Genomic DNA, 26,666 nt, shown 5'->3' on the forward strand with positions numbered 1-26,666 from the left:
AGTAGGAAGCTTGACAAAATAGCGAAGGTTTAAAATAGTTGTGGGATGAAAACATGAACAAATGACAGAACACAGTTGGTATGATCAGACTGATTTTTCTCAGTGAAAACAAAACTACAGAAGTTACAAATTCTCTACAAATTTACAAGGATTAAGAAGGGAAGCATGATCAGTTTATAGCTACAGGTTCTACAACAGAATGACTTCAGTATATCCTGAATTAAGTATGAGCTGAAGGTTTGGCAATTTTTCTAAATCTTTAAGCAACTCAATGATACATAAAGTTTGCTAAAATATCAAAACTAGCAAATTTGCAGAAACGTTTTTAAAATGTGCAATCCACTTCAGTGAGTCATAAATATTTTCATTATGTAGTTTTTATTTTTAGACGAACATTATTATAAAAAAAAGTTCACCTGGAATAAAACCCATTTAAAAAAAAACACACACACACATACACAGCATCAGTATCAGTACACAGTTAATGAATTGGCTTAAACAAGATTAACCACATGACAGGTCTACTTTATCTTCAGGAGCTTTTCCACATTAAGCCATTGGAGCAAAATTAAAATATGTTTAAACATATACAGTAGGATAATTCTATGAAAAAAATAGATCCCATTAAGGGCATGATTTTAGTCAAACAGTTTATGGTATTTTTTCAAAATACTGCAGCATCAACTGCAAACAAAATAAAACCATCTATCTGTAAGGCCATAGGAATGAACTATCATGATTAAATTCACATTTTTTAAAAAAGGTAAGAAAATGAAAGAAGAAGTTCTATCAGTTCTTGGCAATAAGAAATGCAATTGCATACAGCACACACATTTCAATAAATGAAGCAAAAATCTAAAAATATCCCTAAAGTAACTGTTTGCTAATTTTCATTTCTGTATACTTTATTTCAATCTTTTTCATAGTGAACTTGACCCCTAATAATTTTACTAGTCTTAAAAAAAGACTAATCTTACTGTAAAATTTTGCTAGAATTTTAAATTTTATTAGCATACCTTATCTTTCTAGGTCCCACTATATTAGGGATTTCATTTTTAGACATTCCTCTCCACCCCTGGATATAACGAGAAGGAAAAAGGATTGTCTTTTGTGTTAAAAAAAAAAATCTAAAAAACCTGATTGCAGAAACAAGTGCTCAAAATTTGAGATAAGTAAACCAACATAATGAAATGTGGCTTAAGATTTTTAGGCTTAGAAGCTCATCTTTAAAGATTAAAACTAAATTTATAAAGGAATCTAAGTCATACACTTGAAAAGAGGGCCTGCTTAAAATATATCACTTCTTGATCATAAGAAAACCTTATAAGCCTTAATACAGATTCTCAGCATTCAGAACTGGTAAAATGGAGTTAAAAATTCTTACTTAGAAATTTTTGCAAAAATGTATCTATATTGCACGGCTAAATTTATTAATGGACACAGGGTGATAATACTTTTTTTAACATTATTGGATATGACATGTATGTTCTATTCTAAACTAAGCTATCATCTACTTTTTCTAGGAATACCTTCAGCTCAAAACAAAGCAAAACATGTAATCTAAAGTTGGATGCTTAAAGGCTGGGTCACCATTTCTCTACTGGGTATTAGAATTCTAGTTAGCTAAATGAGGTATAATTAAAAAATAGTCCTTCAAAGAAAAGAGTAAAGTTTTCTGAAATTTTATAACAAAGACTGCACAAAAATGTTCATGTAAATAGTAAGAAACCCTGCAGCACCTACTAACCGATGCACAGGTAGATTATTTTATCATAATTTGTTGGAAGTAAAATATAGCTAAAATAAGTTCCCAGTGAAACATTTTACAATCAACTGATTTACATGCTACTTAGTTACAGCATATTTTCATTGTCTGATGCCCTCAGACTCTATTTGAAAAGGTCTTCTAGTCCAATCATTGTCAAACTTAGCACATTGATAATAAACTGCAGCCACTGAACCACTAATACTGCTGCAAAAATCTTTATGTACCTTATCTTAAGACCACAAATATGTTCACAAAACAAAAACAAACAAACAAACAAAAACCCCCTAGATTTCTTCAGTTTCAGCAGGGAACAGACAATTATCTGTTACTAAATTCATCTACAAATAGAAAAAATAATGCACTATATGTACATTATTAAGCAAAGTGGAACATTTATTGGGTCATTTTACCATGCAGAAAGTGAGTTTCCTATGGTCTTAGCTCAAATTATATACAATTTAGCAAAGCTAAATGTAAGAAAATAGCAAGGACAATTTATTTTTATATAACAGAGCATATACTCCCAGTTTGCTGCTACTTCAAAGAGCACTAATAGGCTCATCTAACTTTTACAGGCTCTTTCAAAAGGAAGTTCATGGAGACTAGTTATTAACCCAGAGAAGACAAAATAAGAATGAAGAAATACAACAAAAGCAAAGCATTCTGTTAAAAAATAATAATAAAAGCTAACCACAGAATATGTCAGTTTTGGTTTGCAGACAACCCCTGAGATAGAAACCAAAGTGTTAAGACACCAAATAGTCAGAGGTAAAAAACTAAGAGAATTACATTCATTCATGGTGTCATAGCACTTGCCTTTTAGAAATTATTTTGTTACCATCCAGAAAGCTTAACTGCTTGAATATCTTTTATTCAGAAAATTAGTAAATATAAGATGCTTCTAAGAAATTGTTTTTTCTTTTTAAAAATGTATCTAAATTTGAAGATGGTAGACTTACAATCAACTTGCAATCATAGACTTATTGATTATACTGGGACACTAACAGGTAACTATTAACAAACAAACAAAACAACTAAGGAGGCTGATATTTGTCAACAGTAAGTTTAGAATATCACCAAAAATTGCTCTGGCATATTTGAAGCCACTGAATTATTTCTAAGTTTTCAAACATGGAATAAAGGCTGACTGGTCTAAGCACAGAAATGACATATCTTAATTTGAATCAGAATTCTCTGTGGTAACAAACAATCCAATCCATTTCCATTTCCAGTTTCCATTCTTAACTACCTAGCATTATAGCAGCCTTTATAGGCATAACAGGAAGAACAGTTATTAACAGAATTCAATTCCATAGTCACCTCTTTATTATCCCTTCCTGTGTTAAGACACTGAAGGCTACAAAAGCAACAATGACATTATGATCTGAATTTGGCACATAAGTTAACATTAAAAACCATCTTATGTGATGGCTACATCTACAAAAGGAATACCAGTACCAGTGTTTGGTGAGAAAGGCAACTAAGCTTTTGGTTGGCTTTGGTCCAAATAACTAGACCAAGTTCTATAACAATGAACCTAAACAGATGGAGCTGGGTTCTACACCTTCAACAACTGTTTTAAAAGTGAAGCCTTCATCATATTTTCTCTTAATGAAAACGCAAAATTTTTCTGAGATGATGCACTAAGTGTAATTACTTTTAACTTTTTAAAAACCCCAAAATAGAACCAAAAATCATTATTGTCACCATTACTAAGAACTATCTCTTAAATTTCTATTGACAAGTTCTTCTCTCTCCCTACAGGTATGCTTTCTGCCAACTATAATCTAAATCTAAGTTAATCTTGCAGACAGGGATTATGGTAGAAATTTGGTATTAACTAGTAAGTTAAGGGGTAAACCTAAGAAAAATTATATTATATATATTCTGATGTGACACAACCACAGTTAGATGCTAAAATAAAACCCTAAATTATGCATTTCTCTCCCTATGTAAAATCTCAGCTCAAGAAGTTCACAAATAGGATCAGACAACAATGGTCAAATTTGTTACTAGTTTTAGATAACTAAGTAATTACAATAAGTCCAACATGGGAAAGAACAGCAAATACAAACCCCAGGAAAAATGAGATTATGGTGATTTCCAAATGCAGTTTCCATAAGATCAGGCAGAGGTAATGAATTTAAAAAGTGATTCATTCAGCTAGCCAGACTCTGGCAAAAAGATCAAGAATGAAACAAAGATCTTAACAATCTGAAGAAAGCTACTGTGGCTGCTGCTGAACAAGTAGGCATTTTTATGACTTTCTAAAATAAATTTGATCATAATTTAATGATTCTTATTTAAGAAAATCACAAATCAAAGCCCTTAAACAAATGCTACCAATACAATATTTGGCCCTATGAACCAGACCAAGAGTCCTTTAATTTTAGTCTGTCAACCTCTGCTTAATATTCTGTCGTCTTTTAAACAACCCCAAATTTGTCTAGAACTTCATGCCACAAAAGTGTGCAAGTATGAGTCTAAGGTGTACAGTAATAAGAAAAGGCTAATACTGATGTGCAAAGTGAAAAAGAAAGATAGCAGCTTTTGCAACAGGCAATAAAAGAAAGAAAAAACCAGCAAGGTCCTGCATGTGTCTCCACTTCATTGCTTCCATGTATGATAAAAAGGAGCCTATTCTTTTGCTAGGCCACGAGGCTGGATCCACTTGGCATTCTGTGTCAGGAGGTCTAAGTTCAGTGGGTGCTCTCAGCAGCAGCCAGGCAGTGTGACTCTGAGGCCGGGTGACCTGTGCTTTCAGAAAAGCAGGAAAGGGCCTTCTAGGTATGCTGCAGTCTCTCAAAAAGAAAGAGTTCATCAAAGCAGCGAACAACGGAAGAAACTGGTCTTCTTGGATCGGTTTTCTGTTATTTTCACTGGCCCACCTGCCCCTGATGAATTGCTGTCATTCTAAAAAACAGAAGACAAAGTCACCAAGGAAATGAAAGTTTCATGTTTTTACCCCCAATTACTTAAAAATAAAAATAAACCATACTATGTGAAATGTACATTCTAGTGAAATGTGTACTCTACTATCTGAATTAGAAAGGGAACTAGTTAAGCTCCAGTGTCATCCTTTTCTTTGGAAATGGTGAATAAAAAGAGAAAAATGTTCTTGGGATAGCACTTCTATTTTAATAATATATTAGGTAGGAAAGTCAAATTTCCAATTCAAAGAAATTATAACCAATGGAGTATAACATTTCAAGGATAGTGATAGAAACAATATTCAGATTCTAGTGTAGAAAATCCTGTTAGATGTAAGAACAGCTGGTAATATAAGGTGTACAATTAGAGTCAGGAATGGTTAAAACAAACTTTCAAGGCTTTCCTAATGATTAATCACTGAGATAGTTTCAAATTTAAGCAAACATCAAAATCATATAAATATCTGTCACATGAAGGTGAACTAGATAATTTTATGGGAAAAATATAATTTGTGCCATTAGTATTTTCATTATTCCAATCAAAATTCAATTAAAGACAGCTTCAGTGCAGGAATAAGTATCCTAAAGAAATGGAAAGAAATCAAAGTCCAACCAGATGAATATGTGAGTCAGGAAAAAGGGAGCTTAATGTGAATATGTTATAATCATGCTCAAACTTATCATCAAATGCCAAATTAAAAAATCCACATAATAGAAATAGAAATTATAAGTGATACAAACCATTTTTCTGTTGAGTTTTGTCATTATATCTCGTGCAAGTGTAAAAAATGCCTAAAGGTAAAACAAAAAATTTCATTATTATATATGCATAATATGTTTCAAAATAGAAATGGAATTTTTGAAAAGTATTTCATTATAAATATATTACTTTAGAGTTTTTGAGAAAAGAGCATAATTGTAATCATAGTATGCACATTAATGTTCCATGTTCTTTACAATTATATCACAAACATTTCAAACTGTCTTTCATTCATTCATTAAATATTTTTTTGCATGTAAGATCTGATACAAGTTATGAATAGCTTCCTCAGTACATTAAGAACAAGGCAGATGTGCTGATGTGCAAAGTGAAAAAGAAAGATAGCAGCACCCCCACCTTCCCCAGAGCAGGTCACAGTGCCTGGTCTAAGGAGATGCAATTATTGTTTAATGAGTGAATGAATAATTATGTAGTACTCTAGCTCTAATATCTATCTTTGCAAAAATCTCTATCTCTAATTTCTGACTGTTAACAGTATGTACAATCTTCTGTGTCTTATCACTTTATATTATCTATTGACCCATACCAAGTATTTTTTAAGCCTGTCATCACTTTTTGTTTCTGCAGTCAAGAACTCCTACAGTTTCTTCAATTGTTCCCCTGCTAAACGCACTGCTATGTCAGCCTCATTGTTTACAGCCACTTCTGATCCCCAAAAACTGTTTAGGAAAAGTATTATTTGCAATCCAATTAAACAAAACTACTAGTGATACTCATGATCAGTATCTCAATGTCACAATGGTTACATATAAGTAAGTTTCTAAGAAAGCTCATCTTAGTTTTTTGTTTTTTTTTTTATAGTTGTAGATGGACAGCGTGCCTTTATTTTGATATGTGGTGCTAAGGATTGAACCCAGGGCTTCACAGTTGCTAGTCAAGAGCTCTGCCACTGAGCTACGCTCCAGGCCTCATCTTAGTTTTTATGAGGCTAACCACACTAATTTAAAGCTTTGGGGAAATTGCTAACTTCTCTAGAACACCTGGCTTGAATAAGCAGCTCAAGCAACTCTTCATTCTATATTTCCATAACTCAATGCTCCCTCTAAGCCATAGCTGTGATCAGGGTGCAAGCACTAAAAGAGACCAGGCCTGCTTCATTAAGCCAGGGTACAGAGATCATCCTGTGTGAGTGATCCTACAGGGCCATCACAGTGAGCAAGCTTTTCTGTTTCTACCATTCATGCTGAGCTAAAGTAAGAGACTGCCCTCTTTCTTGTAGAGGGAAATCCTTTTGTGGCAAGCAGAAGGAAGCATTTTTCTGCTTAACTATGCTTGTATAAATAAATCAGTAGAGACTTCCTGTTTCCCAATACCCATTAGCCAACCTGAAAAGATGAGTGTCAGTTATTTAAAACAAAGAAAATGTTCTGATCAGTGTCCACTGGCAAATAAAGTCACTTAAGTCTTGAGTTTTACCCTTCATGTTATGACAGTGAATAACCTAAGAAATTAAATGTTGAGGAGGCCAAACATCAGTATTAAGTGAATTATTTATTAACACATATTACATGTATTATTTTTATGATCAGTTCCAAAAAATTTTTTTAAACAAAGAAAATATTGGTAATTCTGCCCTTGGTAAAGAAAACCTATTCTTAGAAGACTTTAAAAGATGTGATTTTCTTCAACAGCTAACTTAATAAAAATTCATTAAAGCTACTCTCTGACAAACTATCTTATTTCTACCTAATGTCATAATATTACAATGTATTGTGCTTAACCTACTTCACTGTGTACAAAAAGGGAATCTGTTCAATAAAACAGCAGTTTTATTCTCTCTTGGGATAATACAGACATGAAAGTAATTTAACTTGTCTGCTACAGGCTACTACAAGGTGACATGAATGATGACACATGAGCAAAAGACACCTCTTGGCCTGCTAGTCCAGAATTTCCAGCTTCCCAAAGGATTACACTGAACTTAAACTAAACTTCTATTTCCTATTTGGTAAATTTTAATTGACAATCTTAAAAAAAAAAAAAAATCTATGTGAGGTCTGGATGTTAGAAATTCAGCCACCCAAATTCCATGTGAAAGTCACAGTGCACAATATGGAGATATGCTCACAAAAGGCTTTTTCACTTGGTCAGAAAACATCAAGACTTTGAGAATCAATCACTTGAATGTGGGCACATAAAGCATTGGTGCCATTACCAAACATTTTCTTCTTACCTCTTCTACATTTGTACTGGATTTTGCACTGGTCTCCAAGAATTTAATCCCATAGTCAATTGCTAACTGAAAGGCAAACAGAAACCTTAAATCCAGTGAAAGTGACTTGAACATATTTATATTTTATAGGTTTTTCAAAGTCCCCAAAATAGGTTATCAATTACAGAACTCCTGTTGTTCTCAAATTTCTTTGCTTTCTTCTATTTCATTTGAAATTTAATAATTTAACTTAATAGTAAATGTGGCATAACTTTCATTTAAAACGCAATGCCAGTACTTCTCTTTGTTCTACTGAACTTTTGGTACAGACAAGAAAAATTATGAGATGAATTCCCACTCCTACCATTTAACTTGGGATTCATTTATCCTTTATGTTTTCTACAAAGGTACAATTCTCCAAATCACTTTTTTTAAAATTATTTTTTAAGTTGTTGATAGACCTTTCTTTCTTTCTTTCTCCCTCTCTCTCTCTCTATTTATTTATATGTGGTGCTGAGGATCAAACCCAATGCCTCACACATGTCAGGCAAGTGCACTACTACTAAGCCCCAGCCCCAGCCCTCCAAGTCACTTTTAATTATTTTTAAATGAACTGGTTTATACTATTGATTTAGAAGAATTGTGAATTCTTCCATACTTCCATCTACTCTCAAAGAGTTCCCCAGTTCATTTACCACACTAAAATTAAGTGAATGTTTTTAGGGGAAAAGTGTGCAGTCAGATTAAAAAACTAAATGCATTTTGCATGTATCCCTGAAGAAAAAGGATAAAGCAAAATTCCAGGATTCAAAAAGGGAAACCTCTTAAGTTAATTTAGAAAATGCCATAGAATTAAAAAGCTACAAAATATAAATTTTTGCTTTATAGGACACTAAACAGAAAAGCCTACAAATGACATATCTGTAGCTTGAGCAGTTACAAAAAGTTTATTCATAATGGCCTAAATCCAGTGTATGATAGAATATTCTTAGAAAATAAACTGGAAAATGATTATTGAAACTCTACTTATCCTTTTTTTTTTTTTTCCCCTCCAAATTGTTTTAACTTCAAAACTGGGTTTTTCACACAGATCTGGAAGAAACAGCCTGAACTCTAAGCTGCAGAAAATCTTAAAAAGGATCAATTTGTATCTCCCAGAAAACACTAGCAAATTCTTTAGGAATGAGTCATGACGACACAGTATAAGGAGTTGGATCCGAATACTAATTCACACCATTCAAGTATGGATTACATCTCTTTGTTGCTGACTCCATTCTAAAGAATTAAAACACATATTTTAAAAACTTAGATCAATAATTAAATAATATTAAGAAAATGAAGACTTAATGTAAGTATATTCCAACTTTTATTCAATTCAAATTTACCTTCTCCCCTCTCTCTTTTGACACTTGTCTTTTGTCATTCATATCACATTTGTTACCAAGGATCATTCTTTCAACATCTGAAGAGGCATGCTGCAAGAAGAAAATAGTACACTATAAAAACAGCCTGAGAAAAATCACAGCTATTCAACAGGAAAATCCTAACCTGTCAGAAACACATCAATGTATTTAATAATAAGACAAATAATCTTTCATTCAACACAAGGCCTGATTCAGAGAAGAGTTAAAGATGGGAGGAGGGGAATGCTACAGCTTAGAGCCTTGCAGAGCCTATATAAACTCCTTCCCCATAGGTTCCCAGTCATCATTCTCATGGCTTTTTGTACATAAAGACATGGGGTGGGAGTGGGCGGTAAGCGCGGGGAGGGGGGACCAAGCAAGACAGAAAAACATGATAGTGATCCAGTGGAGAAATATTTTGGATTCCGAACTATTTAAAAAATAAATTTATGTGGATTAATATAAATGTGTACAAAGTTATTTCAGAGTACGATTTCTGAAATGTCAAAGTATTCTGGAATTAAGCGAAATTTTAAATACCTTCATTTAACATGGAGAAAATGAAGGGGAAAAGTTGCTAGAGTAAAAATATAGTTTAGCTAGTCACACAGCAGGTAGAATTGATAAAACTGGGAATTAGATGTCCTAATTCTGATTCTCCTTTTTAAAGGCTGTGCAAACACTGGCGAGTCACTTCCTTCTGGCCTCAGTTTCTATATGAATAAAATGGGGACTAGGATAAAATTATTTCCAAGATCTGGCCCAAGTTTAAAATTCTGTGAAATTGCTCCTCTGTCTACAACCCACAGCAATCAGACTGGCAGCACCAGAGATCTTCATGGAGTGCAGAGAGAAGGACTAGCCTTCCTATGCCCTACATCTCTCTCAGCAGCCTGGCTGCCTCAGAGAGAGACAGAGAGGGCCTTATACAGTAAGCACTCACCAGGACTCCTCTCCAATTTCATCATTCTCTTTCCATACATACCTCTTCAATGTTTCTTATCCAGTTTTTAATGTTGTCAAAGGATTTTTCATTTGTGATGTCATATACCAGCATAATTCCCTATAAGAGGAAACAAATGTTTTTATATAGTACTTCATATATTTAAAGTTATAGTATATAATGTCAATGTACTCCTACCCTCCAGAAACCTTTTTTTCCTTTTTTCTTTAAAAAGGGATTCATAATGTATTTGAAAAGTACAGAGAAAAATAAATTCTTCCATTGCTTCACCTTGTAAATAAATACTCTTTATCTTCATTGTTAACCTTTAATAAATTAGTGATTGTGGTAAAGGTAATACACCTCTTCTACCTGACCTCACATGATAACAATCAGCACCAACTGGAACTGAGGCAAGTTTAAGTTAAAACAAAGGTAAATTGAAAGGAGGAGGTAATCACTTCCATTCCAAGTAGAAATCATCTTGCTTCTTAGTTCTCCACTAAGAATGAGACTACACTGCTTTAAATTTTTTATATAGGTTGATCAAAATGTCATCATTTATTCTAAGTAAATTATAGACACTTAAAATATAATGCATTTGTTATGCAGGTGTAATGAAAGGCCCTGTCATCACATTGTTAAAGATCCCACATCTGGTATTTCTAAAAGGTTCATCTAACATTTGCAAGTTAACAAGTCCATAATCTATATCCTCAGACCACTTTTTGATTCTACATGCTAGATTTGCTCACCATTCAACAAATATTTAGTGAGCATCCACTATATGCCTAATATAATAATACTAGGTGCTAACAGCAATGAATAAGATAGTCAAGTTCCCTTCCTCTTGGGGATGGCTAGCAAAGAAAACAGACAATGAACCAATAATTATACAATTAATTATAATTTTGATAGCTGCTATGAAGAAGCATGAGGAGCTCTAAGCTCACATGACAGGGATGTAATCTTAAGCTGGATGAAAAGCTGGAATAGTTAGAGATTCTCTGATAAAATGACATTAAAGCCAAGGTCTGAGGACTGAATAGACTTACACTAGGAACAAGGGGTTAGGGATAGGGTGAAGACAGGAAGCCCATGGATACCTGGGGCAAATAGCAGAAATAAAAATATCTCACAGGAATGGAAGGCCCAGAGCCCACTGGAGGGAAAGAAAGACAGCTGGGCAACAATACATAGATGTACTGAGAATAGGGCACAAGATGAGGCCAAAGATGTAGACAGGGCTAGAAGTTCCTTAGGTAACAATGTCTAGACATCAGTCATTACATTATCTCCTTCAGTCACCAAAAACTAAACTAAGTAAAATATCAGATTGTTTCAGTCCCCTCCTGAATCTTTTGTTGGGCTCTATGAGCTCAACTGTTCAACCTTCAAAGACTCTAAGCGTATTGAATTTCATCATAATTCAAGGCTTCAACTTGGGCTCGGTTTGGGCATAATTCATTTACTTAGCTGTTTTTTGGGGGTGTGGAGGGTGTGGGGGGGTTAGACCCAGCATTCTACCACTTAACTATACCTCTAGCCTCTGGCTTAGGCCTAAAAGCCAGAGATAAAGCCCTGATTTGGGCCTGAGATTCTAGGCATGGTTCAGTACACCTTTGCTTCTCAGTTGCCTTATTCACCACTGTATTCCCAGCACCACACATGACTTGCCCAGAGTCAAGCAATATAAATGCACTGAAGAGATGAGGCATTTTAGAGTGGAAAATAACCAAGTGATGAAGTTATGATAACATGGATAAGGCCAGAATATAGCAAAGAAAGACCTGGCAGTAAAGATTCACCAGATTCTAAGTCTCAAAGAGTCTTGGATCATTCAATTACTTCCTGACCAGCTGGTAAAATGTTGGTCAAGGAGACACCAGAGAAATGAGCCATAAGCAGGGGATTGGGGGGAGGAGGTTGTGAGAGATAAGGGATGATGGCAGCAGGGCTGAGTGACAAAGGGGTCAAGAAATAGACACTAAGTCATGGGGCCTGTGGTCTACTGAGATTGTCATGAGGTATTAATAAAAGGGAAAAAAATCTCAAAAATATATGAACACCTCAGAATGCAGAAGAGTTCTAGAATATCTACAAGCTAATTGCCTGATTATTATGAAGACCAATGGCAAAATATAGTTATTAAACCTAACATATCACCCGAAAACCTTTTAAAATATCTTGTTTTCACATTTAAAAAAATTATTTTCTCTCACTGATTCCAGCTTGACTCATATAATAAGAGTAAATGAATATTCATGTTTTACTTTCACCTCAAGAGTTATAAAACCCTAAAACACACTTACCATGGCTCCTCTATAGTATGCTGTTGTGATTGTTCGGAATCTTTCCTGACCTGCTGTGTCCCTAAAATTTGAAACAAAAGAGAGAGCAGTTTTAAAAGTCATCACAGCATCACTGAGGAGAGGCCTCACGCTGGAGGAGATGGAATTCTGGTTTTCTCATAGTGAAGTGGTCGCAAGGGAGAGGAGAATGAGACACAAAGAGAGCCCACTGTGCATCTGTGAGTTGGAGGCAGTGGCGGCCACAGGAGCCTGTCAGAAGCTCAAATGACTTGGAGGAAAACCTTGGACCCTGCTGATAAAAGCAGCAACAGAAAAATACACAGGTCCTGCTAGGAACTGGCACAGTCAAACACATGTGGGAGGGAACAGGGAATAGTTTTCAATTCTTAGACTCTCAGAGGTAGCAATAATCCTTCTTATAAGTGTTTAATGATTAAGGCATTTTCCTTTCTTGACTGAACGTGTGACTTCTGTACAAAGCAAACAATTGAACTAGATTTACTACTGTGTGCATTCTGCTCAGCAGAGCATAATAAAATAGATCTCCCCCAAAACATTTTCAGCAGTGGAGTCCATGATTACACGGGAGCCTGAAGCTCAACACATCATTCTTGATGATGTTTTCAAAGACTTTCAAACATGAACACTTCAAAGTTATATAAGCTTTCACATATTCTTGTTTTTTGTCTGGTGGCACACCATTAAAATATATTCTGATGGGCCAGGGTATAGCTTGGTGGTAGAGTGCTTGCCTATTATATGCATGGTCCTGTGGTTCAATGAATGCTCAGCACTATGGTGGGACAGACAGATGACAGACACACACACACACACACTCACACACACACAGTTATTATTAGTAGTAATCCTATAAAAGAAGTCAAATTTTCTTAATATTTGTGAAATCAATATTCTCATATTTGCTACTTACAGCCAGAACTAATTTGCTCCCTGTGCTACTCAAACTAAATTGTACAATTTAATTGGAAGGGAGAAAGAGGCATTTGTGGAAATACATGAAGAACCAAGGGAAATATAGTAAATGAAAAACAATAAATACCTTAACATTTATATATACCTTACAAAATACTTTCACATTGTGCTCACATGATGCCCATTACAGCCCAGCATGTGTGAACGTATTACATCATCCTCATTTGCAAAAGCGGATACAGGCTCAGGAAGGCTGGGTACTCATCTCTGCCACTAAAAAAGCTTGAATAAGACTCAAGCATTTTAGGCCTCAGCTGTACAGCACAGGGCCAAGTTTCACATCAATGCCTGATAAGCCCTATCTTGTCATTCTTTCACTGATTAGATACTCAGGGCACTTGTTTTGCATAAAGCAAACAAATCATGGGGGCAAAAGATGTCAAGTATTTTTGAGCAGGTTAACCATATTTTCTTTACATACACTACTAATTTAGAAACAGCTTTGCAGTAAGGATGGAAAAGAAACCCTGCTACACTAAATGTAGGTTGTGAAGTCTGAATGGAGACTATTTTTCTGCTAAGAGTAATAATAGTTCAGGGCCATGATGTTTTGGCTACTATATTAGTTCATTTTGTATTACTATAACAAAATACCTAAGGCAGGTCATCTCATAAGGAAAAAGAGATTCACTGATTCATTAGACTTGGGATATAGTTCAGTGGTAGAGAACTTGCCTAGCATGTATAAGGCCCCGGGGGGGAGGGGGGGGTTGATCCCCAGCACCACGAGACTGGGGGGGGGGGGAAGGGGGGTCACGTGCGCAAGCCCAAGTGAGGTAGCTTTATTTAGCTCACAGTTTTGGAGGCTCAAAAAACACTATTTCAGCTCTAGTGACAGTCCCCTTAGCTGCATCATATCATGGAGGATGGTAGTAAAGGGAACACTTCAGGAGGAAGGGACTGTGCATCTCAAGACAGGAAAACAGAGTGAGTCAGGGGTCAGGCTCAGGATTTCCTGACAAATTGCTTTTGTGAGAACTCACTCCAGGAGACCAGTATTCCCTTTTTGTGGGCAATGCCCCAAGTAACCTAAGGTCCTCCCCCTAGGACCCACATCTTAAAGGTTCCACATTTTCTCCCAGTCACACTTGGGAACAAGCTTCCAACACATGGATCCTTGGGAGACAAACTGCATCTAAACCACTGTAGCTATTCTATACTAGGTTCTAATTAGCCAATCACCCACGGACTCTGAGAAACATTCCTTATTGCTATGATCAGGACTGCCTACCACAGAATCAGAAATTCTTTTTATTGCCCTCTTTAAAAATTATTTTTATATCTTTAAAATATTTTTTCTTACTAAACACCAATAGAGGAAAAGGGCAGCCTATGGGAACCTTCACAGTATTTTCTAATGAAACATACTGGGAACCACTAGATTAGCCTACTACATGAAGTTGACACCATGCTCCAGGACATTTGGATGGTTGTCCCAGCATTATCACTAACCCAGCAATATGCCCCCTCAGATTAACTTAACCACTCCAAATCCTAGTCTCCTCCTCAGTTAAAGAAGGGCTGGAGGTGTGCTTCAATAAAATATTCTAGTTCTATCCTAGTTCGGAGATTCAAAGGAGAAAAAGAAAAACTGAGGGGCATCTGGGTTGGTTCTACAGTTTAGCTATTGTGAATTGTACTACTATAAACATTGATGTGGCTGTGTCCTGTAGTATGCTGTTTTTAGTCTTTTGGGTATAGACAGAGGAGAAGGATAGCTGGGTCAAATAGTGGTTCCATTCCCAGTTTTCCAAGGAATCTCCATCCTACTTTCCATATTGGCTGCACCAATTTGAGGTCCCACCAGCAATGTATGAGTGTGCCTTTTCCCCCACATCCTCGCCAACACTTATTGTTGTTTGTCTTCATAATAGCTGCCATTCTGACTGGAGTAAGATGATATCTTAAGAGTAGTTTTGATTTGCATTTCACTAATTGCTAGAGATGATAAACACTTTTTCATAAATTTGTTGATTGATTGTATATCCTCTTCTGAGAAATGTCTGTTCAGGTCCTTGGCCCATTTACTGATTGGGTTGTTTTTTTTTGGTGCTTAGCTTTTTGAGTTCTTTATATACCCTAGAGATTAGTGTTCTATCTGATGTGTGAGGTGTAAAAATAAAGCTGATATGTATTACAGGATGAAGTTATGAAGTCTGAAGTGTTTCAAAACCTGAAACTCAAAATGTTCCAAAATCTGAAATCCCAAATTTCAAAAAAACAAAACAACAAAGAAACTTATATGTGCCAACATACAAGTGCAAAATTCCACACATTAAATTTTGTTTCATGTACAAAATTATTAAAAACATAGTATAAAATGAAACCTTTTGTAGGAGGTGGGGCCTAGTAGGAGGTCCTTGCATCATTGGGAGAATCCCTTGACAGGGACTGTGGGACCCTGAACACTTCCATGCTCTTGCTTTCTGGCTCACAAAGTGATCGGTTTGCTTTTTACCATGTGCTCCCTGACACTGCCATCTGGTACCCTCCGGATGGCAACTAATGGGTCTGCCTGATCTTTGAATGCAATCTCCAAAACTGTGAGCCAAAATAAACCTTTTCTCTTTATAAGTTAATTGTCTCAGATATTTTATTATAGTGACATAAAGGTAATAAAGAAGGGAAGCAATAAGCCCAAAGTCCTTGATTTAGAGACACTGTGGCTAGAGCCTAGCTCTGTATTTTTTGTTCAGGGTTTGTACTACTTGACATTTTGCCTTATTTGATTTCATAGTTGTAATAACTGCAATGAATAAGTAAAATACATGTTTTAGGATTTAGTTTCCTCCTGCATAAAATTAGAGCTTGGGAAGAATGAGCTCCCAGATCTCTTCTGGCTATCAGAGTTAACTGTATCATGCTTCGCCTTCCCACTCTTACTGAAGATACCTTTGAAGGATGCTAAGTACTTACCCATCTCCCCTTGGTTCAATAAAGAAAAGATCTTTTGGCTATCATAAGATGCCTTTAAACCATTATAACTCACATTTTAATTCCCACTCTCAATTCCCAATTAAAATAGAAACTGTGTGTGTGTGTGTGTGTGTGTGGTTTTTCCCCCCCCACCTCTGGTACTTACCATATCTGAAGCTTAATTTTCTTTCCATCTAGTTCTATCGTTCTGATTTTAAAATCAATTCCTGCCAGAAAAACAAAGAAGGATATGCTAAGTTTCTTCAAATCGAATCCAAGTCTTATTAGGAAGAGGACAAAGATTTCTATTGAAAAGAAAGCTCTCCAACGCACTGGAAAATGTGAGCACAGAGAGGGTGTGAATGGTATGTTTCCTCTGAATACAGGCTGAAGAAAGGAATGCTAATTACTCTGCAAAGAATTCCCACACATGTTAAATGCAACGTATTATATGCCTCATTATTTTGACACAAATGGACCACATTCTGCAAAGTTACATAATTTAGATAGAGAACATGCCATATTTTCTACTTCCTGAAATACATTTAATAGCAATGTTTCTTACCCCTCAACCCCCATCCTTTCCTAAAGAAGGCCATGGGACCTCTCTAAAATGTCTCTCTTCATCTTTTTTCATTTCTTTCTTTGGAACCTGCAACTAAGAAGAAACAAAACAAAACAGCCTATTTGATGGCAGGGGAGGGAAGCCGGCATTTTATACAATTGGCAAGCATTTTATATACATTTTAATAAACGTCCCCATAGATTACTGCTTAGAAGTAAAAAGTCAGAATGGTTTTTAGCCCTGGCTGAACTTCAGAATTACTTGCATAACTTAAACAAATAAACAAACACAAAAAGAAAAAAGAAAAACAAACAAAAAAATACCTCATAACTAGGCCTGCCTCCTTCCCCAAATTCTGAGATTCTGTCTTAACATATTAAGAGTAGTTTTGATTTGCATTTCTCTAATTGCAAATAATTGTAACAAATAATTGAGTCTTAGGCAATCATAGCAGCCAAGCTTTAGTCAAATCAGGTTTCATTAAGGCAAATGCCAAGTTTTAATCCATCAAGCTATCTCTGTACCTTGCTTCTGTTTTCTGTATGTCACTTCCCCTTTGTAGTCTCAGATTCTGTCTTAACATATTAAGGGTGGAACCTGGGCACTAGCATTTTTAAAGCTTTCCAGATGATTTTTAACCTGAAGCCAGAGTTATGAAATGCTCAACAGAGCCTGATAGATGCCATGTGAAAGTCCTTTGGGGCTCTGACACTTCAAAAGTTCAACCCCTCCCTCATATACTTCCCCTCATTCTGGTAGCTCAAAACTTATTTATGGATTTCTACTACAAAAAACCACACAGCCACAGCCTTTAACAATTATCAGCATGCTCTGTCATATTTTAGGAATTAGCTTTCCGAGCAGATCATCTGGTGAATACAATCCAGTAGCAATTTGCTAAATGCTTATCATCTGGCTACTCAGCTTTGTTTTAGATTTTTCTATTCTTTTGCATTCTGCACAGTGGTTTCTAAGACATTTTGAAAAAAACAAACAAACAAACATGTAAATGATGCATCTTCTAGATTGTTTTGAACACTAACTGCATTTGAGGTGAGGGCCTTCAATAGGTATGTTCCTTAATCTAGAGACTGAAAGTACTCAAAGAGGCTGCTTCTCATCTCCAGCTTTAAATACCACAGGCTTAAACCAATCGGATTCCCCCCACTTCTTCTCTTAGTGGTACTTTTCCCTTAGAGAGCCTTTTTAGGTACTCTTGTAAATCCTGACAAAGACAAAAATCACACTCAGGCTAATCTAAAAAGTCGCCTCTTAATCATTCATTCCCCTCACTGATAACCATGGACTAACAAATACAATCCGATACCCAATATCCCCAGGTTACATGGTTCACATTACTTCTAAGGTACCTCCCTCAGTACTGCAGTATCAGCGGTGGTGACAAAAATTTACTTCCACAGCATAAATGTTATTGCTAGAATCCCACAGAATTTATTGTTACCATCACTAATTTCAGACTGAATAAGCAATGATTTTTATTGTGATTCATCTTTTTTTACATACCTCCAAATCTGGTGTAATAAAAGACCCTCTTAGAGACCCTCCTCTACCCTTACCTCCTTTTGGTGGCAACAAGAACAGTGCTCAACACATGGGAGGCACTCAAATAAATGTTTCTTAACACCATTTAACTGTACACTTAAAAACTGCCAAGTGCAAATTTTATGATATGTTTTTTCTTAAAGCATAAGTATTTAAAAAATTTTTTTTTTTTTTTAGTTGTAGAGAGTTACAATATCTTTATTTATTTTTATGTGGTGCTAAGGATCGAACCCAGTGCATCATACGTTCAGGGCAAGCACTCTACCACTGAGCTACAGCCCCAGTCCATGATATGTGTTTTTTTTAACCTTCTTAAATCAAACTAAATTTGGCCTGAAAAAGCCTCCTTTCTAGTAGTCCTTGTATCTGAAACTGCAACCTAATTCAGTACTAAACAAACTGAAAAACCTAACTTAGGAATTTGCTTTGTAACAAATAATTGAGTCTTAGGCAATCATAGCAGCCAAGCTTTAGTAAAATCAGGTTTCATTAAGGCAAATGCCAAGTTTTAATCCATCATGCTATCTCTGTACCTTGCTTCTGTTTTCTGTATGTCACTTCCCCTTTGTAGTCCCAGTCTCAATGAACCTGTCCCTGGTTCTAGGAGTTGCCAAATTCATCACCTGCTCTTTACTCAATTAAACTCCATTAAGTTTAATTTGTCTAAAGTTTTTCTTTTAACAAAACCACCAAGAAAGGAGGAAATCATAACTTTCAACATGTCTAGAGCATACCTGAAGAATAACTTAAAGGACAAACGTCCAACATTCATCATTAACATAGCTCATTCACATTTTAAGTAAAAGATTATATATATAAATCAAAATGCCTGTTCAAGTCAGACAAGGTGGTGCACACCTGTAATTCCAGCTACTTGGGTGGCTGAGTAGAAGAATCACAAGTTCAAGGCCAGCTTAGGCAATTTAGTGAACTCTGTTTCAAAATAATATAAAAGATCTATAAATGTATGTAACTCACTGATAGAGTGCTTGCCTAGCATGTGCAAAGCCCTGGGTTGTTCAATCCCCAATGCTGGAGGAAAAAGAAAAAAAGTATGTTCAGATTAACACTTACCTTATTCTGACTTATTAAAATGGTACTTCCAGGTCTTTCAAGGTTGATTTGCCCATAGTTGAGGAATCAAAGGCAACTACTTTACTACCTTCATTCAATGAAGTCATTTTGAGGTTCCCTTAAAGTCTCACTCTCCATTTCAGAAATTTTCTCCTGACCTATTTTACTTATTTACTTTTATATTTGTTAAAAGTATTGCCTTTCTGTTATTTGAGGAATTTCTAAAAGATGGTAATATTTAACTATCTTCACACTAGTCAGAGCTTTAATATTTGTAAGTGTGAACTATGGCATTTAGATTTTTTTATTTATGCTGCTTTCAAGATCTAGTCGACAAACAAGTGCTGTCGAGCACAAGTCAAGTTAGCAAATATGGAAGAAAGCAAACAGGAACCTAAAAGAGGTACCATTTTCACAATGAAGGAATTTCACTAAAAATGGAACATATTAAGATTATTGAAAAGCATTGAACTGGAAAGTCAAAAGGCTTAGATTATAGGTTAGGTCCCCATCACTGACAATTTGGGGACAGATTATTTAACTGCTTTATACCTCTGTATCCCCATCCATAAAAAGGGATAAGAGGATCTAATTAGATAAATTAGATGTGTGTGAACAGCTCTGGGAACTCTGAAATTCCATGTAGAATTCAGATTCTATTATCCTATAGCTCTTGTCACTTCGTATGTGGATTATTGGTAATGGCTTCCAAGAACACTGTGCCAACCTCTTCCTGGTCTAATTCACCTACATGTCTCTGCCAGAGTAACTTTCAATAATCTCTGTAGTAGAGTCAGTACACATTAAAGAAGGTGAATTAAGAAGGTGAGATTTAACTTCCTGAGCCTGGCAATTTCAACCTTTCCCACTCGCACTGTTTTCCTGCACTGCATCATCAAATCTTTAATTTAGGCCTTTGGTTTCTCAGTGAGCTCCATACTTCCTTTCCTCTTCTTGAGTGATCACTTTACTTTGTAGCCTAAGGATGTCACTCCACCTATGCTGTTCTCTCCCTTCTCTCCTCAGCTCTTCACTCAGCCATGTCCATCCCTGCCTCAATACCTGGCTTTTACAGTGATTTAATCCTGTGTTAGTGAGGTTTGTTAACATATTGCTCTTCAATTTCTCTCAAATTAAGTAAGGCCATATTCTCTCTATATATTTTTTTAACATTTATTTTTTAGTTGTAGGTGGACAAAATACCTTTATTTTATTTTATTTTTTTATGTGGTGCTGAGGATCAAACCCAGTGCCTCATGCATGCTAGGCAAGCGCTCTTCCTGAGCCACAACCTCAGCCCCTCAGCCATATTCTCTTAGAAAGTTAAGTTTAACACAGAAACATGTATATAGTAGACATTTAAAGGTTAAATACATACTTAAATGAAGGTTAAATACTACTAAGTGTGAAGATGGCTAAAACAACCTTGGAAATACAGTTTTCTTAATATATTAAAGTAACAAGTTAGAATGCTGAGAAATCTTGTTCTAAGAAGAAAATAAGGATACACTACAATTATTATTCAAACATTAAGTTTAATATTTAAAGAAAGGCAATTTTCTGAGGCTACTCTAGGGGTTAAAAGAATAATAAACAGTAAAATTATATCAATTAGGATGCTTTTAGCTGTGAATAACAGGAACCCCAAATCAAACTAGCTTGAGGTAAATTGCTGACTCATATAACAAGCTAAGTGGTGAATTGGGGTTCAGGGTGTAATCTAATAGTTTTGGCTCATTTTTCTGTGCCTCTCTTAGGCTCTGTCCTCCTAGCAGTATCAATTTTATTCTCTTACTGATAGCAGTTCCTGACCACAACAACAATACTAAGAAGAAAAGATATTATTTTCCTGGGCCTCCTAAAAGTGAGAATATTTTTCCCCAAAGCCTCAAATGATTTTTCCTTCAACTCTCATTTCTGGATGTTAACCTTGGGAATACCATGTTCTGTGGGGTAAAAGCTGAATTCCTGAACCAATCACTGCCACAGGGAGTTACCAAGATTGGATTAATCTAAATCTATTGCTAAATTTGGATTAATCAAGGCCTATCCCTGGAGCTCAGTCATTCCCCCAATCCAAAAGTCTGCTAAAAACAGCAAGAATGGAAAGGCAGCTGGCATCAACCTATAATATTACTCAAATCTAATTAATAAAATTTTATATTCACAGCTATATGAAATGAACAAATCATAACAGTTTTCACTTCGACTCTGTCATGAATGTTATTACATTTAGCAATAAACTGTAGTATTTCTCTGAGGATAATTTTGTCTAGCGTCAGTCAAGAATCAGAAAATAATAAGGAAAAAAAAAAAAGATGATGAAGAACCCAAGCAGATGCATGACATCTTGTGCTACAGCCAGGAGAGTCCTCTAGCCTGCCTGCTTGTCTCCCCACCCTGAATGATTAGAAACTGAAAAGTAGGTGACTCTCACGCAGAGAGTAGCAAGAACCACAGCTTGTCTTGGTAGTGAGGTTACAATTTATTTTTAAGGAGTATATAACCTTAAAAAGAAACATTGCTGCTGAAAGGATTATATTTAGGGCTCTCAAAAAGCTCTTCACATTTCTATACCCCTTGAAAGATCACAATTTTTTGGCAGCACATAACACAATAATTCATGTTCAAAATGATAACCTTAAAAAGAAACATTGCTTCTGAAAGGATTATATTTAGGGTCAAAAAGCTCTTCACATTTCTATACCCCTTGAAAGATCACAATTTTTTGGCAGCATATAACACAATAATTCGTGTTTAAAATGATAGCCTTGAGTCATCCTGACTCATGGAGCAATCTGTGACCCACCAAGCCACATGCGGCCAACCCAGCTGGCAATACAAGTCAACATCCAAGTCAGGAAACAAGATTCCAAAGCAGTTTCTATGTTGCTCAAATATGCCCAACATTAATTTTTTGGTGATTTAAAGCACAACAGACACTAGTATGGCAATATGTAAATCAATGGATGTGTAACTGATGTGATTCTGCAATCTGTGTATGGGGTGAAGGTGGGAGTTCATAACCCACTTGAATCAAAGTGTGGAATATGATATGTCAAGAAATTTGTAATGTTTTGAACAACCCACAATAAAAAATTAAAAATTAAAATAAATAAATAAATAAATAAAGCAGACTTAGTTTCCTCAGTAATATTTATCTATTCAATAACACAGGAATCCAAATTGTAAGAAAACATTCCCAAACCCGTTTTCATTATGAATTAAAAAACACATACATTCACTCTTTAAAAAAATAGTTTTTCATTTTTCTTTTTTGATACCTGGGGATTGAACCCAGGGGTGCTCACCACTGAGCCACATCCCCAGCCCTTTTCTGTATATTATTTATAGACAGGGTCTCATTGAGTTGCTTAGGGCCTTGCTAAGTTGCTGAGGCTGGCTTTGAACTCTCAATCCTTCTGCCTCAGCCTCCCGAGCCATTGGGATTACAGGTGTGCATCACTAAACCCGGCACTAAAAGATTTTTATTTTATCTGAATTGATTTTTACACTAACTGGTTGCTCAAAACCATTATATATTATTTATGTAAATAAGGCTGGAAAGAAAATATGAAAGAGAATCATAGAATTAAAGGCCTGGAAAGTACCTTAGAGATTGTTTAGTCTAATGTAGTCTTTTTTGTGGCTAAGAAAACTGAGGCTCAGATAGATGTGGCAATTTACTCAGATTCACAAATACTGGTACAAAAAGGGGTTACAATAAAATTTTGGCATTTAAAGATCACAGTTTCCCAAAGAGACACAAACAAGAATGTCCATGTCTTGCTGGGGATGCCTGTTCTTTAAAGGTCATAGGAAAACATTGGTAACAACTAAATTGTCGACCAATAGGAGAGTACCTTGTATATAAAGAGTATATAAAGAGTGGGGTAATGAACAAAAGCCTCATCTATCAACATGGCTGAATTAAAAACAAAAACAAAAACATAATGTTAAGTGAAAAAAAAAAACAGATAGATATATACAAACATTTCTTAAAAATATAAAAAGTGACAAAAGCAAAGTCTATATCATTTTTATATTTCCATGTACATATATATGCCATATGTAATTAGAGTAGGATCATTTATATAGAGAGATATAGATATAGATATGTAATTGAAATATAAGACGTGTACAAGAATGACTATTAATAAGTTAAGGATAACTCTGGAGAGAAAAAGATGAGGAGGTTTCACAGGAACTTTGGTTCTATCTATAATTTATTATTTCTAAAGTCAAATGGTGGGAGTGTTTGGGGAGTGTTTTGTATTAGCTATACTTTTATATGCCTGATGTTTTTCAAGTGTTTTTTTTTAAAGCAAATATAAGTTATCTGGAAAACTGGCCAATGGAGGCATACATACATTAATGGTAGTAGAAATATCAATCCAAACTTTAGTGATAAAAGGTGGCTTAGAAGATTAAGGGAGAGAAAAGCAGGCACTATTACCCTAGTTCAATACATAAAGAGGACCTGTGTGGGGGTGGTGAGTGACTATGTTGGAAGTTGCACTTTATCAGGAGATGGGGTGTCCAGGGGTTGGAGAGACAAAGTTCTTACTTTCTATTCAATGACAGAAGGAGGAAAACCCATCACTCCTTCCCTTTGAGGTGGGAGGAGGGGGAGGGGAGCTCTGCCCTGTACCTCTGAGAAGGAGGCAAAGTGGTTCTTGAGGTCTGCATTTTCGGGGTGACCCACAGGCCAGGAGAGCTGGCAATGAGGCTTAGTGAGGGAATGGGGCAAGCACTTACCCAGAGAACTGCTTATCAAGTAATTCTCAGAAACCAGTGGTACAGCTGAAGGCAGCTGGAGGGAAGGGCCTAGCTAGCAGAATAGAGAGAAGGAAACTTTGAACCTGGCCCAAACCCACAGATGACAGAACTCACAGGAAAAAGGAGCTTGAATGAGCAGAACTCTGCTTTTTCACTTTACATATTAAAAACCACTTAACATGGAGAAGCAACAGACAGACAAAACTCTTCTACACTAAAGTCAAATTAGTCAACAGATGTAAATAACATAACCTTCTCCCAACCCAAAAAGAACAGAGAGGTTGCCCCTGGGTTTGTGAATGTGTAAAAGGATACCATTGCTAGAGTGTGGGAAAGAGTATTTCTCTTGGCCTTGGGAACTCACTCAGGCTAGCCAGCTCTCCTGACCTTCGACACAAGCTGTGACTTGATGTATTTTGCCCTGTGGGTACTGTGGCTTAGGACAACACAGATTTCTGGGATTCTCTTGGTTCACTGGGAAAGTCTGCTGCTTGCCCAGGAAAGTCAAGTGTGGAGAAACAGTAGAAACCATCAACTGAGCTCTTCTACACCTAGTTTCCACTGAAGTTCTGTACAAAGTCCAACTGTTATAGTAATGAGAATCATGGGGGTGGGGGGAATCAGATTTGGGGGCCATTCAGCCTTACCACGAATTATGGCAATGCAAGATTTCAAGGCCAGGTTTACTAAGAGCACTGCATATATTTCAACATGAGTTATTAATCCCCTGTGACCCACTTTAAGAAGCAGAAATTTAACACTCTGCTTTTACAATTTAAAAGAAAGAAACATGTACTTTGTTTCAAAAGAACATTTGGAAACATCTGCGATCCCAGGCTATCAGAATATGGGTTATGTGTTTTGTTTATTTACATTTCTGAAATATTCCAGAAAGTTTCCCAGATACTGAAATTCACTTTAAAGAAATGCTACATTCACTTCCTTACTCAAGATTTTTATTATTAACAATGAAGACACATTATAGATACATCTTGACAGTTTGGGAATTATCTCTGACATATTTTGCTTTTTTTTTTTTTTTTGGTGTGTGTGTGTGTTATTTTAAACAAGGAGAATAATGAAATTTTAGGGTAGCTGACTTTAAGATAATTAGTTGAAATCTCAAATTAGAAAAATGGATTACCAAAGTATTAAAAAATGAGTCATAGACTGAAGCTTTAAACTGTTTTTTTTTTTACAAAATAAAAAAAAAAACTCAGAGAAATTGTATAAGAATAAAAATAAAATTAGACATAATGCTAAGTAAAGTTAGCCAATCCCAAAACACCAAATGCCAAATGTTTTCTTTGATATAAGGAGGCTGATTCATAGTGGGGTAGGGAGAGGGAGCATGGGAGGAATAGACAAACACTAGATAGAGCAGAGGGGTTGGAGGGAAAGGGAGGGGGCATGGGGTTATTAATGATGGTGGAATGTGATGATAATTATTATCCAAAGTACAGGTATAAAGACACGAATTGTTATGAATATACTTTGTATACAACTGGAGATATGAAAAATTGTGCTCTATATGTGTAATAAGAATTGTAATGTATTCCACTGTCATATATAAATAAAAATAAATAAATAAAATTAGATTGAAAGAGGAGGTTAAGACAGTGTTCTTTTTGTAAATATACATTCTGAAAGTTTGAAAGTTGTTTTTACCAAATATCAATTTTGTTGCACATACTTAGAATGTTTAATTTTTTGTTTGTTTATATTAAAATGTATGGTCTGTTTTTTAGTTTGAAAATGATAAAGTCTAAAGTTAGAAAAGAGAAACACATTACATGTAACTTTAGATAACATTTTAACAAGTGTGAAATGACTACTGGCAGTCAAATATGTCTATTGGTGTATTTAAATTCAATAGAGGAGGAAATGGAGAAAATTTTTTTAAGGTGGACTAACAAGTTGTCTGCAAATATAACTTCCCTTAAAAAAGACACCTGATGTACCAAGAAGGACTAGAAGTTTTTTAAGATTTCTTTGATTCTTCTAGTCTATGAGTAGAAAATTGTAAATAAAACCTCCATTTATGGTAGAAATCAACAGTGATACACATTATCACTTCCTGATGAAAAAGCTGAACGGCTTTACACTGTTTCAGAATTTCCTACTTGTTACTGAATTAAATTTAACTCTTGGCATTCTTCATATGATAGCTATAGTCATAAGAGCTTATCATACCAACAAGAGATAATAAACTTATATAAATTAATTCTATAAATTAGGAAGGAATTACTAATTTTTCTTAGTCTATAAAAATGAATGACAAATAGAAAAACAGTAAAGTATGATTTTATTTATTTGTTTGTTTTGCAGTGCTGAGTGTTGACCCCAGGCCTCCCACATGCACAGCAAGTGCTCTGCTACTGAGCTACACCCTCAGCCCCAGTTAAGTATAGTTTTAAATGATGTCTAATACTTAAGAGTCTCACAGAAATTTAACCTATAGAATTAAAATCTAATCTAACCCTTAAA

At 35.5% G+C, this 26,666-nt stretch overlaps 1 protein-coding gene across 1 annotated transcript in view; it reads right to left on the minus strand.

The window, feature by feature from the left end:
* Positions 1 to 359: 359 nt before the first annotated feature.
* Rab8b (RAB8B, member RAS oncogene family) overlaps positions 360 to 26,666 on the minus strand; it is a 64,528-nt gene continuing 38,221 nt past the window's right edge. The window contains exons 2-8 of the mRNA XM_046426514.2: positions 16,365 to 16,425; positions 12,290 to 12,350; positions 10,020 to 10,097; positions 9,017 to 9,106; positions 7,653 to 7,718; positions 5,440 to 5,490; positions 360 to 4,681 (exon numbers count right to left, since the gene is read on the minus strand). Of these exons, the coding sequence (XP_046282470.1) occupies positions 4,589 to 4,681; positions 5,440 to 5,490; positions 7,653 to 7,718; positions 9,017 to 9,106; positions 10,020 to 10,097; positions 12,290 to 12,350; positions 16,365 to 16,425 (500 nt within the window). The 3' untranslated portion in view covers positions 360 to 4,588. The remainder of the gene's footprint in view (positions 4,682 to 5,439; positions 5,491 to 7,652; positions 7,719 to 9,016; positions 9,107 to 10,019; positions 10,098 to 12,289; positions 12,351 to 16,364; positions 16,426 to 26,666) is intronic.

The sequence above is a fragment of the Marmota monax genome, unplaced genomic scaffold, assembly GCF_021218885.2.
Source record: "Marmota monax isolate L192 unplaced genomic scaffold, Marmota_monax_Labrador192_F-V1.1 WCK01_AAM20220418_F8-fsc00078, whole genome shotgun sequence".
NCBI classification, from domain to species: Eukaryota; Metazoa; Chordata; class Mammalia; order Rodentia; family Sciuridae; genus Marmota; species Marmota monax.